The sequence below is a fragment of the Trachurus japonicus genome, chromosome 7 (genome assembly GCF_045865225.1).
Source record: "Trachurus japonicus isolate A0001 chromosome 7, Traja_1.0".
Taxonomy (NCBI): Eukaryota; Metazoa; Chordata; class Actinopteri; order Carangiformes; family Carangidae; genus Trachurus; species Trachurus japonicus.
Genome location: NC_140913.1, coordinates 19,263,154 through 19,278,870, shown reverse-complemented (window position 1 = coordinate 19,278,870; position 15,717 = coordinate 19,263,154). Strand labels below are relative to the sequence as shown.

Below are 15,717 nucleotides of genomic sequence, written 5' to 3'. Positions count from 1 at the left end.
CTGGAAGAAAGAGGCACAAGAAGCTCTGACAAAGCATTTTTTTTCTTTATTTGACGTGAAACACATCCAATGACAGTGTGACAGTGTTTTGTCAAGTAAGACATGTTGTTAGAAGTTATCGCACCATTGACTAGTTCAGAATGTCTTTGCTGCAGCTTGACGATGCATAGTGAACAGACAGTCGTTGAGGTATACATTGTGGGCCCTTGAGATTTTGTGACGTTTGCGTGAAAGATCCTAATTTCATTACCTCACATGTACATTTTACATTTTGTGCTTAGAAGAACTTTGGAGGTTTGAAATGTTGCTCACAACACAACAACTCAAAGACCGATGTAAATATTCAGATGGAGAATGTGGACTTGCATTGTCTTGTGTTGAGAGATTTTTTCATCACAGCTCATAGTGGATGAAAAGTGGTGATGAACCAACAATCTCAGAACTGAGCAGTGAGTGAAAACTTTGAAGATGTTGGCATGGAAAAAGAATGACTTATTTTCATACAAAAAGGCCATCCAGGAAGAAACCTTGTTTGTAATGACATTGGAGGACTTGAGTCTGTCAACTTTCCCCTATTGAATAGCACCAATGTCTATTGAAAAGGCTTGAAGGGCAACATGAAATTATAAAACTTTATTAAAACTTGGAGTGAAACAGTAGCAACAAAGCAATTATCACACAGTCGCTCAGAAACTTCAGTTTGTTATTCATGAGTAACTGTAACTTGTCCCAGATACTGGCTCGCATACATGTCGTCAGTGTCTGTCACTGAACAGAAAGTGGTTTATTGACGTGCTGCTTCTAAACTAAACCATCCGTTTGCAGAAGTTGTGCAGTCTTAAAATAAAGATTAGATCAGGAAAATATTGATGAAACCTCTATAAAATATATTAAATACCAATTTTGGGTGAAAAGAATTAAAAAATACAGTGGAGGCGACATTAAAAAAAAAAAAAAATTTAAAAAAAAAAAAAAGGTTTAATATTCTGGGATAATTTTCTTACAAAAGACAAACCTTGTTGCACCAGAAAAGCCAAATATCACTGTTAAACTGGACACACACACACACACACACACACCCGCTTCTACATACACACGCACACACACACAAAATGATATTGGGAAAGTGCACATTGTTCCTGCCAAAATAATCTGAAACCTTTTCTCTTTTGTAAATGTGATATCATTAAATTAACAATGCAGAAAAAATGCTGTCAAGTATGAAAGATCAGTCAAGTTTTTTTTTTTGTTTTTTTTTTCAAATCAACAAAGTTCAATTCCATGTACACATTAACACCAGTAATACAGTATTTGACCTCTAGAATACAGTATACAGACAACACCCTTGCTCTCATGTTACCTCCTGTTTTCTGTTAACGGAGGATTCTGCCATTTTCAAATCACTGATTGCTCTTCATCCTTAATTTGATTTCTTTTCTTTTTTTTCAGTGTTAGAGACATTCAGAGAGAACTGATTTAAATGGTAATGATGAAATGAGAAAGGCATGACCACAAACTTAAAAAATAACAAGACACCCCCCTTGCTCTGAACATATGTAAGTGAGTTCTCAATTATAAACTGGGGTCTGATTGATCATGTATGTGAAAAATATTGGAACAGTTCTTTACACTGATCATACAGCCAGAAGTGGGATTAAATGCAAAAAGTACTGAAGTCCCAAAGGTTTAGTAAGGCAAAGTTATGTCCTCATTCTTCAAGTCTTGATTTTTTTTTTTTTTTTAGAGATCAGTCCATAATCGTAAATATCATGTCACCAGTTCAAGCCAGGAGAGGCAGTGACTTATCCTGTGAAGCTCCACCAGCCCGAGACTAATGGAAAAACCCCAACTCAAGGCTGACTTACTCACTTCTTCTGAAGCTTATAGTCATTTTACAGTCAATTTCCACAGATTTTTTTTATATACATCTGCTGATTCATTACATTTCGGATTCAGAACAAAGCATCTGATTTTCCCAAAAAATAAATACCTGCCTCTTTTTTTCTTTAATCGAAAGGGCTGTTCTGAGAGGCTCCTCTAACATCCTGTTTGCTACATGACTTAAAAAGTTACATTTTCAACCTGTTTCCTGTGTTGTAACCATACTTTCTTGTCAGAACAATGGTCCCAGCCAGAAATGGCGCATGTTCTTGCTCAATTTCTACATGAATCAAACATTTTACCATCAGTCAAACTGATAAATATTAATGGGTCTTGTCGTACTAAGAGTCCCACTTAACATTATGTCACTTCCTGTTAAGTGAAATAGGAAACACAACTTGTAGCCTACAAATAGAGCTGTCTTCCATTTGTAGAACACATGTTTGTATTTATTCATCCAGATGTTTGAGGAGTGGAAATACCTTTAGAACAGCAATCAAATGTTTTTAGATTTAAGTGTTACAAAAGATTACAGTGTATCTATTCTCAGAGAAACAGATGCTTGTGCTTTGAGTTGCATGTAATTTCAAGAAGAGGCACAAAATGGGGCTCAGCTCAGTCTGCTGTTTTACACCTGGACTTGTTAGATAGATTTCCTTTTTTTTTTTTTTTTTTGGACTACATGTAGACAATGATTGACCTCTGAACTAGCATGCACAGCTCAACACCAGGCATAGCTTCAACTCTTCTTCTGAAAATTGGTGCTTTTGAGAAAAAACTGTATTAGTACTATCACAATCATGAGAACTATCTAACGGACCGCGGCCTACTTACAGCGAAAATGAAGAATCTTGTTTCACCTCTACTATCCAGCTTTGTACAAAGCTTTGCACGAAGCGAGTCTTTCTTTTCCCACACCAACAATTACTCAAGTGTGTGTTTTTTTGGAGGACTTTTTGTAATGTGTGATTGCCGACAGCATGTCCGCTGGCAAATACAGTATGTAACGGGAGGCGGGAGCCACAGTGCACCTGGTAGGAAGGTCATATATCAGGATCGCCCCTGTGGGCTGCACTTGCTGGTGGAACTTTTTTAATACTGTTGTGGATTTGCTCTCGTGACAGCAGCAGACATGGGGTGGTGGTGGGGGGAGGGGGTGTCCCCTTGAGGCAGGTGAGACAGGAATTGGACTCAGAGGTGCAAGGACTTAAAAGTGCAAGGGGGGCAAAGTTCCAGCTCCTCTCAGCAGTCCTAGTGCACCAGCCTGCCTTCAAGAATGGAGGGGGGGGGGTTAAAAACATAAACAGTGATGGATGGTTGAGGATAAAAACCAAGGATTGGAGGGGGAAGGGGAGGGGAGGGCGATTTCTTTCGTTAATGAAAGTATGTAATTAAAAAATGTCTTATAAAAAAGATGAATTGGAGCTATGAGGGAGAAGTGGGATGCACAAAGAGGATGAAGATCAAATTTTCTCCAGTGGACAGATGTGTCTACGACTCAGCGGAGAGAAAACCTCAGTGAACCCGGACTGCAGCGGTCGAGCAGGTGGAAGCAAAGAAGGAACAGTTTCTGAGAGGGAAGCACGTTCTGACTACAGTACTGGTACTGTACTCGCATCCCCACATTGTTTGGTGTTTTGAATGTGTGTGTCTGAGGTTTCACTATCGGGGGCTGCTACTGAACACACGCCCCCCCCCCCGATTCCTTCTCCCTCGTGTCTGTTCTCAGAGCGCGGCTCAGTTTTCTGCATCGGTTGGTTTAGGGGGTGTTCACATGTTGTAGGCCACGTAGATGGGGTCCAGTTGGTCTGCCAGGAAGGAGTCTCGCAGGTGCATCCTCTGCTTCTCTCCTCTGGAGTTGATGGGGATCACCCCGGGGTCCACGATGACCACCACCCCGACGATGAGGTGGTGCTCCTCCAGGACCACGTTGGTGACGAGGGGCACCAGGTCCAAGGCCTCCTGCTCCGAGCCGCTCAGCTCCGCCACCACCACCAGCAGGTTGGTCCACGTAAACACGGCGCTGAGGAGGGTTAGTGTGGAGAGCACAGGGCAGGTTGAGTTCATTTTCTGTGTTAACTCGCAACCTCTTTAGTCCTTTTTCAGTAGATGGAAAAACTATGCAAAGACACGATCGTTACGGTAACCGAAGCTCACCTCTCTGCGATGCTGCGGTGGGCTCGGGACACAGACGTCTCAATGTCGATGGGGTGATAGCGCAACCCCCTCAGCTCCAAGGTTTCATCAAGGGAGCCCACCACAAACAAGGCATCGTGACGATCTGTAGCAGAAGAGGACAAACGTGTTGGATTATTACTATTATACAGTCATGGTGGTATGACAATAGACACACTGGGCCATCAAGAAAACACATTAAAGCAGAAGTAAGCGATCCGGTCGTTTTGGGTAATGCTGCGTTCCAGGCAGGCTTTTGAAACCGTAAATTACAGCTTCAAGTCACAACTTACGACTTAGTAGGGTGTGTGTGTTTCAGGCAACCCACTCGTGTTTTTCCGACCTGTTTTACCTGTGAAAGTCACTATAACGGCCACTCGTAACTTCCGACCGGTGAACTCGTACCAGATCGAACTGGTCCTACGACTTCACAGGACGGAAAAACACGAGTCTACGAGTTTCCTTGAACGCACCATAACAGTCCTCGTCCCTACGTCGCCACATTCACGGCGTCCCTTGGCTGCACACACAGCCCTGCATGCCGTTTTCTCTCCTCATTGGATAAAAACTGTAGGATACGATAAATGTTTTCTCCTCGGCTCAGAGCAGAGCAGAGGGACTGAGAGACCCGTGTTTCAGTCCAAACACTCTATGTAAGTGATTGCTGTTGGAAGATATAACTATTTAAGACTTATATTAACACAAATATATCACTTACTTCTGCTTTAACAGTGTAGAATATATTCCTTAAATGTGCCTGGTTATATATCGCCACTGCAGACAATGTTGCAAAATTTGCATTGTAGCCATATACAGGGATTTTTAATCAATGTTTTTCAGATCAGGGTGGTACGGTAAGGCAGAGGTTAGCACTGCCTCTAAGAGTTCGATTCCTGGGCCTTGGCATTTCTGGGTGCATTTTTGCATGAGTTTGCATGTTCTTCCCGTGCCTGTGTGTGAGTTCTCTCCGGGTTCTCTGGCTTCCTCTCATAGTCCAGACACATGCATGTTAGGTTGACTGGTGACTCTAAAAACATGTATGTGTGAATGTGAGTGTGTGTCTGTCCACGGTGTGTGTGAACTAGTGAACTATTATTACAGCTAATGATGAGCAGCTGAATTTCCCTGAGAATAAAGTAAGTATTTGTTGCATTTATTTATCCATCTATCTATCTATCGGGGGAACAATTATCAAATGCCCTCTCACCTCCGCTTGCATCCAGGAGCTCTGTCCTCTTGATGAAGCCCAGGTAGCCCGTCCTAGCCCACAGAGTGTGGGGTTCTCCAAAGCTGAGTCTGGTGTTGAAATGATCCGCCTGCAGGCCCTCCTCACCGTAGATGGTGTAGTAGCCGCTGGCACTATGAGGACTGGTCACCCAGATCTAAACAAAAACAAAGAGGCAAGAGCATATGTGTGATGTCTAAAAGAGACTGAAAGAGAAAAGGCTGCGGTTAAAGAGGAAAGTCACAATGATGGATTGGTGTCTCCCCCCCCCTCTCTTTGTATCAGCTTGCTCAGCCAGTGAAACCAGTTGCAATGCTGCAGGATCTTAAGAGGAAAGAGAAAATCTTTAATTATCATTATCCCATGATCCTCTCTGCCCACTCACCTCCCCAAGATGTGAATCTCCCAGCGGGCCTCTGGTCTCCGGGTTGACTATGATGACCCTCACTCCTGGGAGGATCTTATAGGAGAATATGAGAAGAGGCTTTAGCTTTAGGGATAATACAGCCACTTCTATTACCTCTCTGGCTCTGTGGGCAGTATGAGCACCACACAAATGAGTTAACTAGTCAATAATCAATACTTACAGTGCCTGACTCCATGAGTGGAAGACTCTGTGGTGCTCCTCGCTCCACTAACCTCACCCTGAGGGACATGGACAAAAGATAGCCTGTCAATCATTCTGTTTGATCTGACCCATTGTGATTTGTTTTTTGTTTTTTTCATATGTAGCATGTATGACAGTAGCTGCCTTGTACTGGTTATGAGGGCGTCCGGTCGTACCTGTCGTGACGCAGTGACTTCATGTCAACATAGACCGTAGAGGGGTCTGGTCCAGCAGTGCCCTGAGGACACAAGAGAGGACAATAAATCAAATCAAATCACTTTATTGGCATTATGCAGTTTAGAAAACAAAAACAGCACAAAGAAATTTACTTGTGCAACCTCTATGAAAAAAGAGCAGCCTTCAAACATACCTTTACATACCACACACACCCTGAAATAACCCTGAAATCTGAAAAACTGAGACCAGGACGTTGCCTTTTCAGCAGAGCATAGTTTTTTTTTGCAAACTGGATAAAAGAAAAAAGGGTGTGTGTGGGAAAATGGAAGAAAACTGGCAAATGAAGTAACGATCAGTAGCAAGAAGTCAGTGACAATGACAGTGTGTGTCTGTATGAGACTGACCTGCAGGCAGATGGCCAGGTTGACCCTGGAGCCGAAGGCTGTGCTGACGGCGCGCGGCGACAGGCCGAGGTCTTTGAAGAGCTTGGAGAAAGACTGCGTGAGAGCGAGACGGGGACGCTCCTCTGCAATCACCACGCAGCTCCGCACACACGACAGGTTCAGACCCCGCGCCTGGAGACATGCATGGATAAAGGTTATTCACACTTTTAATGGAGAGGTGTAGATGGAGCTCGACACAAACAAGCACTCAGCAGTGACAGACATTTTGATCCAAAGTGCTGTGAGGTACCAACAGAAAGAAGCGACTTATTGTGTGATAAAGAACCACAAGGAAACTAATCATAGTCATATATTTTAACTTCTGACAAAGTACTTGAGTTTATATTTTCTATTTATTGTTTCCATGTGACTACTGGTACAGGAAAAGCAGACGGATTTGCTTATTTGCTCTTTTCATTATTCTCATTACAACTTATGATACAGTCTTTTTAAAACCTTTGTGCAGGTGTGTATTAGTTGCCTCAACGGCAGATAAGATTCTGAAAGAAACTATTAATCTATCACTGTGCTGAAATTAAAATAATGACAGAAATGACAAAGCAGTTCTTTTAAAGCAGAACCACATGTGGCAGATTGCTCCGTGTGCGTGTGTGTTTCTGACCTTCAGCATCTCTGTCTGGGTGCCGAGGCCTTTGGTGCAGAGCTCCATGACAGAGTAGGAGCAGAAGGTGTCTCTGATCTTGTACTGACTGAGCGTGCTCAGCCACACCGGCAGCGAGCTCTCCAGCTCCAGGGGAGGGATGAGGATGGACTGGTGACCTGAGTAAACGCTGAACCGAAAACAAGTTCACTATAGCAACACTGCCAAAATTACAGGCTATAGTTAACATGAAATATAATATCAAGTCTGAGTGTGTGTGTGTGTGTGTGTGTGTGTGTGTTACCTGGAGAGGCACCACAGGACAAAGCCCAGGCCACAGTATGGGTCCAGACAGATGGCTATTTGGCGTGAGGAGTAGAGCTCACACTGAAGCTTAATGGAGCGGCAAAGAGTGCTGACTGCAGCATGAGACATCTGGAGAGATATGTATGTAAAGTGTCATCAAACCTACATAGTGAGATAGTCAGAGCTAATTCAACAGGAGTCCTTGTGCCTTAGATCATATTTTATTATATATAAACACTGCTCATATAATGTGCCTACTACAGGCTGTGACAGTATAAACAAATTACATTGTTTATGCATCCATTTCATTTCATTTCATTTTAGTGATGATGATTAAAGTGTCTGGCAAAGTTTTGCTACTGTGCTGCACCTGAAAAGTCCATCATCAGTGACTGTAAAGTGGGGGATACACATGTACTATGATGCACTATGATGCAGGCCTGGCTTCCAAAGTGCTACAGTGATTTCAAACTGATCTACTTCATGTGTATGTATGAAGATCTGTGTGATTTTGTCAGAGTGAATTACCTTGACTCCCGTCAACATGCCAGTGGTGGACACACTGAAGTCCAGGTAGGCCAGCATCTCAGCTGTGGGAGGTTTATAGATGTGCGGAGGCCGCTTTCTGGGGAGATCATCTGGGCGGAGAGGGAAGAGAGAAGTCTTGTTACATTTTTTTTTTACTGGACAAAATAAATCACACACTCTCAACGTCACCAACTGTTTGATGATCTATGTGCTACCACTTGATAACCGATCAGTGCTTTTGTCGCGTGGGAGGACGGTATCATTTCCAATGTAAATGTGCTATTTCCATATACATTTAAAAAGCTATATACTATCTTCAGTCAATCCATGACACCTACACATCATACAGTACCACCGTGTTCATGTGTTACCTTCAGTAACTGTTTTATTTTAAGAAATTATTAAATATTTGTAAACATGGTTTCCCCACCCCCATCTCCAACACTTCTGTCCCCTGGAAACACTTCTGTTATTTTGTGGAAATTCATTTGTAACCATTTATTGCCATATCTTGTGATCCTTACAAGTGCAAATTGATGAAAATGTTTTGCATTATGTTTGTGTCTTTGCATGTGTTTACTTAAGCTGCAGTGCATTGAGCTCTCAGGGCCACCATAGGTTTCCTGCTTCAAGTTTGGTAAAGAGCAAACATGACACCTTGTGGCCAATGAGGGAACACATTTTCTAATCTCAGGTTGTTGTTTTTTTTGCTAAGCCTCGTGTGCACCGAGGGATGTCATGCTTGTAGCAACTGTGCTCAGCTGCTTCCCATCATGCCTTGGTCCTCTGAGCACGTCTCAAGAGTAAAGCACCTGTATCGATAATCGTGGGCCACGTCTTGACGTTGACGCTGGCAGCAGCCTCCCTGGACCTGAGGATCCTCATGAGAGGCTGAGTGGTGAGGATGCAGGCTGCTTTGCTCACCTGTGACACAGCACACACACACACACAGAAGATCATTAGCAGACATAAAACACCACAGTGAACTCTAGTGAAACTCCTCCAATTCAGGAGTTACTCAAATTAAAGGCATTTAATTATTGTCATACTATATTGATCCCAGAGGTAAAATTCAATTCTTTCGGCTTTCCTCCAGGGAAATCAGTTGTGGGGATCAACAGCAGAACTACTTTACTGAATCATGGTGGGATTCAGTTACTATTCATAACAGTTTATTAAAATAGTGCATTTTTATTAGCTGAAAGACACATGTTTTGGGGCTTGACGTCAATCTAATGCTCACAAAATACAGCTATGTTACAACGTTTTGATAACAAACTACATGTTTTATTTTGGATAGATGCTGTATGATTCAGTGAAAACTAAAATATAAAGGTGTATTGAATTAATTATTTTATTCATTTTCCGTTAAAGCAGAAGTGAGCGATATTTTTGTGTTAATATAAGACTTAAATAGTTATATCTTCCGACAGCAATCACTTACATAGAGTGTTTAGACGGAAACATGGGTCTGTCAGTCCCTCTGCTCTGCTCTGAGCCGAGGAGAAAACTTTTCTCGTATCCTACAATTTTTATCCAATGAGGAGAGAGAACGGCATGAAGGGCTGTGTGTGCAGCCAAGGGATGCGTGTGAATGTGGTGACGTAGGGACGAGGACTGTTATGGTGCGTTCAAGGCAACTCGTAACTCGTGTTTTTCCGACCTGTGTGAAGTCGTACCAGTTCGATCTGGTACGACTTCACGGGTCGGAAGTTACGAGTGGCCGTTATAGTGACTTTAACAGGTAAAACAGGTCGGAAAAACACGAGTGGGTTGCCTGGAACGCTACAAAGTCGTAAGTTGTGACTTGAAGCTGTAATTTACGGTTTCAAAAGCCTGCCTGGAACGCAGCATTACCCAAAACGACCGGATCGCTTACTTCTGCTTTAATGTTTGATGTAAAAAAGAAAAAAAAGATTGCTATTGATTTTCATATTCCAGTCCAGATGCTGTGTACTCACATCGATGATCATGCGAACAGTGGGGAGAGTAGCAGCCAGGTTCTGTGGATGAGGCGGTCTCACTGTCACAGGGATGACCCCCGCATAGAGACAACCATAGAAGGCAGCTATCAGGTCAATACCTGCAGAGGTGGGAGACCGACATAAACCTTGTCAACTAAAATTACAGGTATATAAATAGGAAAACTTAGGGAAAGATCCATCCATCTGCAACGATGGCTGTTGTACTGTGTGTATGTTTACCTGGGGGATAAAGCAGCACCACATTGTCTCCTGTGTTGAGGCCTCCTCTCTCCATTAGGGTAGCAGTAATTTTCTCAGCTCTCTTGTGTAGCTGAGCGCAAGTGGCTGTGCACACTGCCACCCCCTAGAGCAGGAGCAGAGCAAGTTCAGCTGATTGTACAACCAACAACAACAAAATGGATCACCACGAGTACCATGGCACAATTTTAAAGATAGAAGACAACTGTTCATTGTTTGTGTGTCAGTATATTTATCTGATGTACTGAGTAGTACTATTCGCTAATTTCTAAAATTGATTGGTTGGGTGTGTCCATATGCAAGTGTGTGTTTTTAATCTACCTTGGCATTGAGCAGCACATACAGGACATGGTCTGGGTCGGTTTGGGCTCTCCATTGCAGAGCTTCAGACAAGAACTGGTGCTGGAAAAGCACAGAGAGGAATATGTCATCACCCCCTCCCAAAAAAAAGGTGAGTTCAAATCTATTGCACAATTAACAGTCCCACAAAGGTGCATCAGTGGCAAATAATAACCCATATAAAAACCGATCAAAAGATAGAAACACATAAAAGCAGGGGAACGGTCAAATAAACGGTCTTCTCAGTGACAACAGATACATTTGGTCGTTTCAAACTGACTTTGTGAGGAACAGGGAGGAACAAACATTGGAAAGTGCATCACAGATATGGTATTCTGTGACGCTTTTGACCTCTCACACAGAGACACACAAGCACACAACAGGAAAACGGGAGTGTCCAGAGAATTTTCTTTTTTTTTTTTTGCCAAGAGTAGGGTCATGCTGGGACCATCTGCACCTGGTAGGAGGCAAATTGGAGCCACTGTCCGACAAACACTGACAAGCTTTGGGTCTTTCAAACAAGGGGGTCGTCGTGACAACTTTGAAAAGCTTTTCACAGACTTCCCAGAGAAGATTAGTGCCTCAGTGTACAATTTCTTCAAGAGAACAATCCACCTGCTATATTGATAATTAAATCCATAACTGATATTAAACACATTATTAACATCTTGGTCAGTAAGCTGAGGAACTAGCCAGTGCACAGGGCAAAATGGGACAGGGGGGGGTGGAAGCAACAAAGTCCTTTAAAGGCAGAAGACAAGTGAACATTAGGCAGCACACACATGTATAAGAAGAAATAAATAAAGATGACACCATGACGTTCTCTAGACAAACAGCAGTGTCACATAGCTGGCCATTAAAATCACTGGCAGGAGGTACCCTTTGTGCCACCCACTCTCTCAGTCAGACATCATCATGCAGACTGGCTGCCCTGACCACTCATCAAGCCATGCTACAGACGGGAGCATTACAGTGAACGCAGCGAGCAGAGGTGCACACGAAAATGTTCCTAATACTTACAAGTATAAAGTTTGCATAACCTCCTAAAAGAAAGTCTGTGTTTGCAGATTATGTGAAGGGAATATAAACTTTAATTCACGAACAATGAATGAATGTCATTTAATTTACTGCTGGGTTTATTTTACAGCAGGTCGGCTGCTGGCCAACTCCATTTTTTTAAAAGGTGCTGGCAGAGAGAGCTGGTTATGGGAGACCTATAAATGCAGAACGTCTTGTTTAATGTGTTAGAGTAATTTGGGTGTGTGGACCCCTGCTGGCCGTGGAGCCAGCCCGGACAGTCAGTCAATCTCTGTGCACGGGGCCAAAACAATTGCTGGTGGCCGTCAGGCTCTCGCGGCTGCAAAAGCACATCTGACTGACAGAAGTAGCAGAAGCAAAGACGAGTGGGGGGTGGGGGGGCCAGACTAGAGCCTTACCATCATGGTGGGCCACATACAGAGCTAAAGCCCAACCCAAGCAGAGTAAAGGCAGAACAACAGAGGTTTAGGATAAGACATCAGCATCAGTTAGAGCATTTTATATGGCAGTTTGACGTGAATAGGTTTCCTATAGTGAACAGATGCAAATTATTATTTCCATTAATTTCCTGATTACTTGGGTTTATTTAGTAATTAATTGTTTGGTTTATGGAACATCAGAAAACAATAGCATCATTATACTACAGTCCAAGGTAATGCCATTAATCTTAATTGTCCTATCCATCCGAGAAGCTGGAACCATCACATATTTGGCAGTTTACTATTTAAATGACTTCAATAAATAATCGATTATCACTAGTTGTTGATTCATTTTCTGTCCTTTAGTTGACTAATAACTGCAGCTCTAATTAAGTGAGGAATAAACAGGTACTACGCAATAAAAGTAACAAACAATATAAAATACACTCATGTAAATTTCATCTGTCCAGGTGTTTGAGTCACCATTTAAAGAGATATCAACCATTTAAAGTCGTAAAAACTGTTTTTCTGACATCCCGCTGAAAGATGCTTCATTATCGAGTCTATTTGAATCTATTATTCTTGGGAAACGGTTTCGGTACCTTTCGGATCAGATCCTGGTCCTCCACCACACCCAGCTCTCTGCCTGTGGCCTGAGCGATCCGTTTCCCTGCTACCAGGTTTCCAACGAGCATAGAAGCTGGACCGACATCCACTGAACAGAGGAAAAACAATCAGGGTCAGACGGTGACACACCATAATACAAACTCCAGAACAGAAGTAAAGTCCCAACTAGTAATTTATAGATTCACTACTGTATTGGACTGAATTTAAGAAGAAGTCACATGTCACATACTGACAGGGCAGTATTTATGATGCTCCCTTCTTGCTGTGATGTAATGTGTAGTAAGCACCAGAGGACGAGGTCTGAGGTGACCTACCTGGCTGTTTCTGGCGTGGTTTGGGGAGATTGGTAACACAGGTGTGTGGGCACATGAGGATATTACAGGGGTGCAGGTTTCCCTCCAAAAAGTTCTGCTTGGTTTCACAGATGTGGATGCCTCCGAGAGGCGTCTTAGGGAGGGTGTTCGCTGGGACGAGCGCAAGGCAGAACAGGCCGACCTGGTGGATGCTGTCGATGGCCTGTGCAGGGAACATACCATGATATTTCAACTGTGAGACAATTGGGTAACACCTTACCGACAATTGTCTTGAGTCTTTGTAAACTTGAGACACAGGTACTTTTATTTTATCCATTAATGGTTTTAAAATGTACGTAACATTTTCAAACATAGCTCAAGACCTTACAGAGAAAGATTTACCTGCAGTACTCGACTCATCCACTGGAAGCTGTCCTCCTCGCTGGCATCAGGCCTCTGCTCTGCCACGATCACTATCCTCTCATCGTAGAAAACCGTCACCGAGAACACGGCGATCCTGCGCGGATCACAGAGGAGTGAGCACCAACACATGACCTAGTACTACACTCTGAGACAAGCTCTATGGTTTATGCAGTTACACATCAATTATGACTATAATTAAGTTCTATGGAGAGCATGTAACAAATAATCAAGACCTTTAAAGGGAGATTTCAACATTTTGGCAAATTCGCCCATTGCCATTATCCCTATTAGTCTTAGGGGTAGGTTTGTTACCTTTACTTGTTGGTGAAAACTGTTTTTAGATCAGTAACTCATCAAATGCACAATCCAACAACTCCAAACAACGCTCTCGTGGAGAAGTTGTGACCTGCACATTCACCACGCTATGAGATAATAACGCAACGTTACGAGACGGAGTTGTTTTCGAGGTAAATGCAAAGTCGGTGTCATGCCAAAAAGAGACTCCTTGCAAAAAAAGGACTGCCCCCGACGGGAATGTGCATCGGTGGCTTTGCATTCGCCTTGAAAACAACTCCGTCTCATAACGTTACATGAGAGTTACACGAGAGCGTTTTCTGAGTTGTGAAAGCCCAGAAATACCATGAGCCTCCGTAGCGTTAGCTGAGCAGCTTGCATCTCTGCCTGACCGATCTAAAAACAGCTTGCACCAATAATTAAAGGTAACGAATCTACTCCTAAGACTAATAGGGATTATGGCAATGGGCGAATTTGGAAAAATGTTGAAATACCCCTTTAAAAAAGATGCAACTCTTTTAACCTTCCATGTAATGTACTTTTTTGAGGGAACTAAACTCAGAGCCTTTTCAGACTTTTTAAGACCCCTCTATAAAAGGGAGTATTCAGTTATATACATTTTCTCACTTTCTAACAAAATATCATATATTTAACACTGATTATAAAGGTTTATTTGCTGCAGGAACTGTTCTCCTCCTCTCCTTCCTGTTACTTTAAAATGGTACACACTCACACACACACACACACACACAGTGGCTCACAGGAAGCCGCCAGTGTCTTACCTCCCCCTGTAAACTGTTTTGACAGGCTCAACTGCGAGCGCGGTGGCCACCAGGTCGTCCGCGTTGTGGCGTCGCCCACTCACCATCAGCAGCCCTTCAATCTTCCCCACAACAAACACCAGGCTGCCCTGTGGGGCACACATATTCAACTCAGCAGGGAAAAACAAGTCTCACCACCTTTATTTCACTTAATTTTTGTGCATGTGTGCCTTACCGGTCCTACAAATCCAAGCAGGCCAGTCCGGGTAAAGGGAATCTCTCCAATGGGTGCTCCAGCTTGGTTGACGGGAATCACCTACAGAACGGAAGTGACATCAAAACCCAGACTCAGACAGGTGCACAACAACAATCACCCTGTAATAAGATTTCAAAAGTATACCAAAAGAACTGGGAGATACTTCAGGTAAATTTTGAAAGCACTTCAGGGCTGTTTTATCATCTGCAAGGATTTAGATAATAAACCTCCATCGTGTTATTAAACAGAAATCACACTACGGAGTTTGGGAGAGTAGTTGGGAGGGTAATACTAATATATATGGCTCCATCTAGTGGATCATTTCAGTTCTTTTCCCGTCCATCCATTTTCTAAACTAGCTCAAACACGGAGAAGGGTGACAGGAACTGATCAGGCAAGAGGTAGCTTACACAAGGCCACATCAACAGAAAGTTCATTCATTAAAAGATAACCCTTGGGGTAGCAGTGTGTTTGTTTTGCATGCTGTTGAAAGCTACATTTCTTGCCTCATACCAACAACACGTTAACTGTTTTACTGTTATAACCTGCACTGATTTTGGCAGAAACTTCACATAGAGATCAGTGCATGAAGAACAGACGTGGAGTCACACAGGCAGCTCTGAAACATGACTTTAAGACTCAAGACAGACCTCGAATGTGTTCTTGGTGACACCAGGCAGGCCGTAGTACATGGTGCCTCCAGCCCGGGAGTTGATCACAATCTCTCCTATTTCATCTGTCTTGCACAACTGAGGAGGCCCGTCGGGTTTCACGATGCACATCAGAGCTGAAACGCACAGACAGTTCACAATATTGACATTACATACAGTTTGTTTGGGAGCCTGCACCCTGGCGTTGTAGGAGGCAGTGAACATACGTAGGTAAATAAAGTAGCAGCTGCTGCACTAAAACCATGCCAATTAAAACCAACTGCAGTTGCAAACCTCCAGGCATGATGTGGCCCACATCCTGAACAGTAAGCGCAGAGTTTTTGTCCTCTGTGTTCACCCTGATCACACCGTGGCTCAGCCCGCCCATGGACAGGATGGCCCTGGCTGGCAGCGGAGCTCCTCGTGCACCAGGCCTACAAAGACGGCAAATG

At 43.2% G+C, this 15,717-nt stretch overlaps 1 protein-coding gene across 1 annotated transcript in view; it reads right to left on the bottom strand.

Annotated features, from left to right (window-relative positions):
- Positions 1 to 1,262: 1,262 nt before the first annotated feature.
- The window catches only part of dip2ba (DIP2 acetate--CoA ligase B (putative)a), a 45,661-nt gene continuing 31,206 nt past the window's right edge, over positions 1,263 to 15,717 (bottom strand). Inside the window, exons 18-38 of the mRNA XM_085781880.1 lie at positions 15,560 to 15,699; positions 15,266 to 15,402; positions 14,595 to 14,675; positions 14,381 to 14,508; positions 13,284 to 13,398; positions 12,903 to 13,104; positions 12,564 to 12,676; positions 10,487 to 10,567; positions 10,148 to 10,271; positions 9,905 to 10,026; positions 8,756 to 8,867; positions 7,944 to 8,053; positions 7,414 to 7,544; positions 7,131 to 7,299; positions 6,470 to 6,640; positions 6,065 to 6,126; positions 5,869 to 5,926; positions 5,667 to 5,741; positions 5,264 to 5,438; positions 4,039 to 4,162; positions 1,263 to 3,904 (exon numbers count right to left, since the gene is read on the bottom strand). Coding sequence (XP_085638006.1) covers positions 3,652 to 3,904; positions 4,039 to 4,162; positions 5,264 to 5,438; positions 5,667 to 5,741; positions 5,869 to 5,926; positions 6,065 to 6,126; positions 6,470 to 6,640; positions 7,131 to 7,299; positions 7,414 to 7,544; positions 7,944 to 8,053; positions 8,756 to 8,867; positions 9,905 to 10,026; positions 10,148 to 10,271; positions 10,487 to 10,567; positions 12,564 to 12,676; positions 12,903 to 13,104; positions 13,284 to 13,398; positions 14,381 to 14,508; positions 14,595 to 14,675; positions 15,266 to 15,402; positions 15,560 to 15,699 — 2,683 coding nt within the window. The 3' untranslated portion in view covers positions 1,263 to 3,651. The remainder of the gene's footprint in view (positions 3,905 to 4,038; positions 4,163 to 5,263; positions 5,439 to 5,666; positions 5,742 to 5,868; positions 5,927 to 6,064; positions 6,127 to 6,469; positions 6,641 to 7,130; positions 7,300 to 7,413; positions 7,545 to 7,943; positions 8,054 to 8,755; positions 8,868 to 9,904; positions 10,027 to 10,147; positions 10,272 to 10,486; positions 10,568 to 12,563; positions 12,677 to 12,902; positions 13,105 to 13,283; positions 13,399 to 14,380; positions 14,509 to 14,594; positions 14,676 to 15,265; positions 15,403 to 15,559; positions 15,700 to 15,717) is intronic.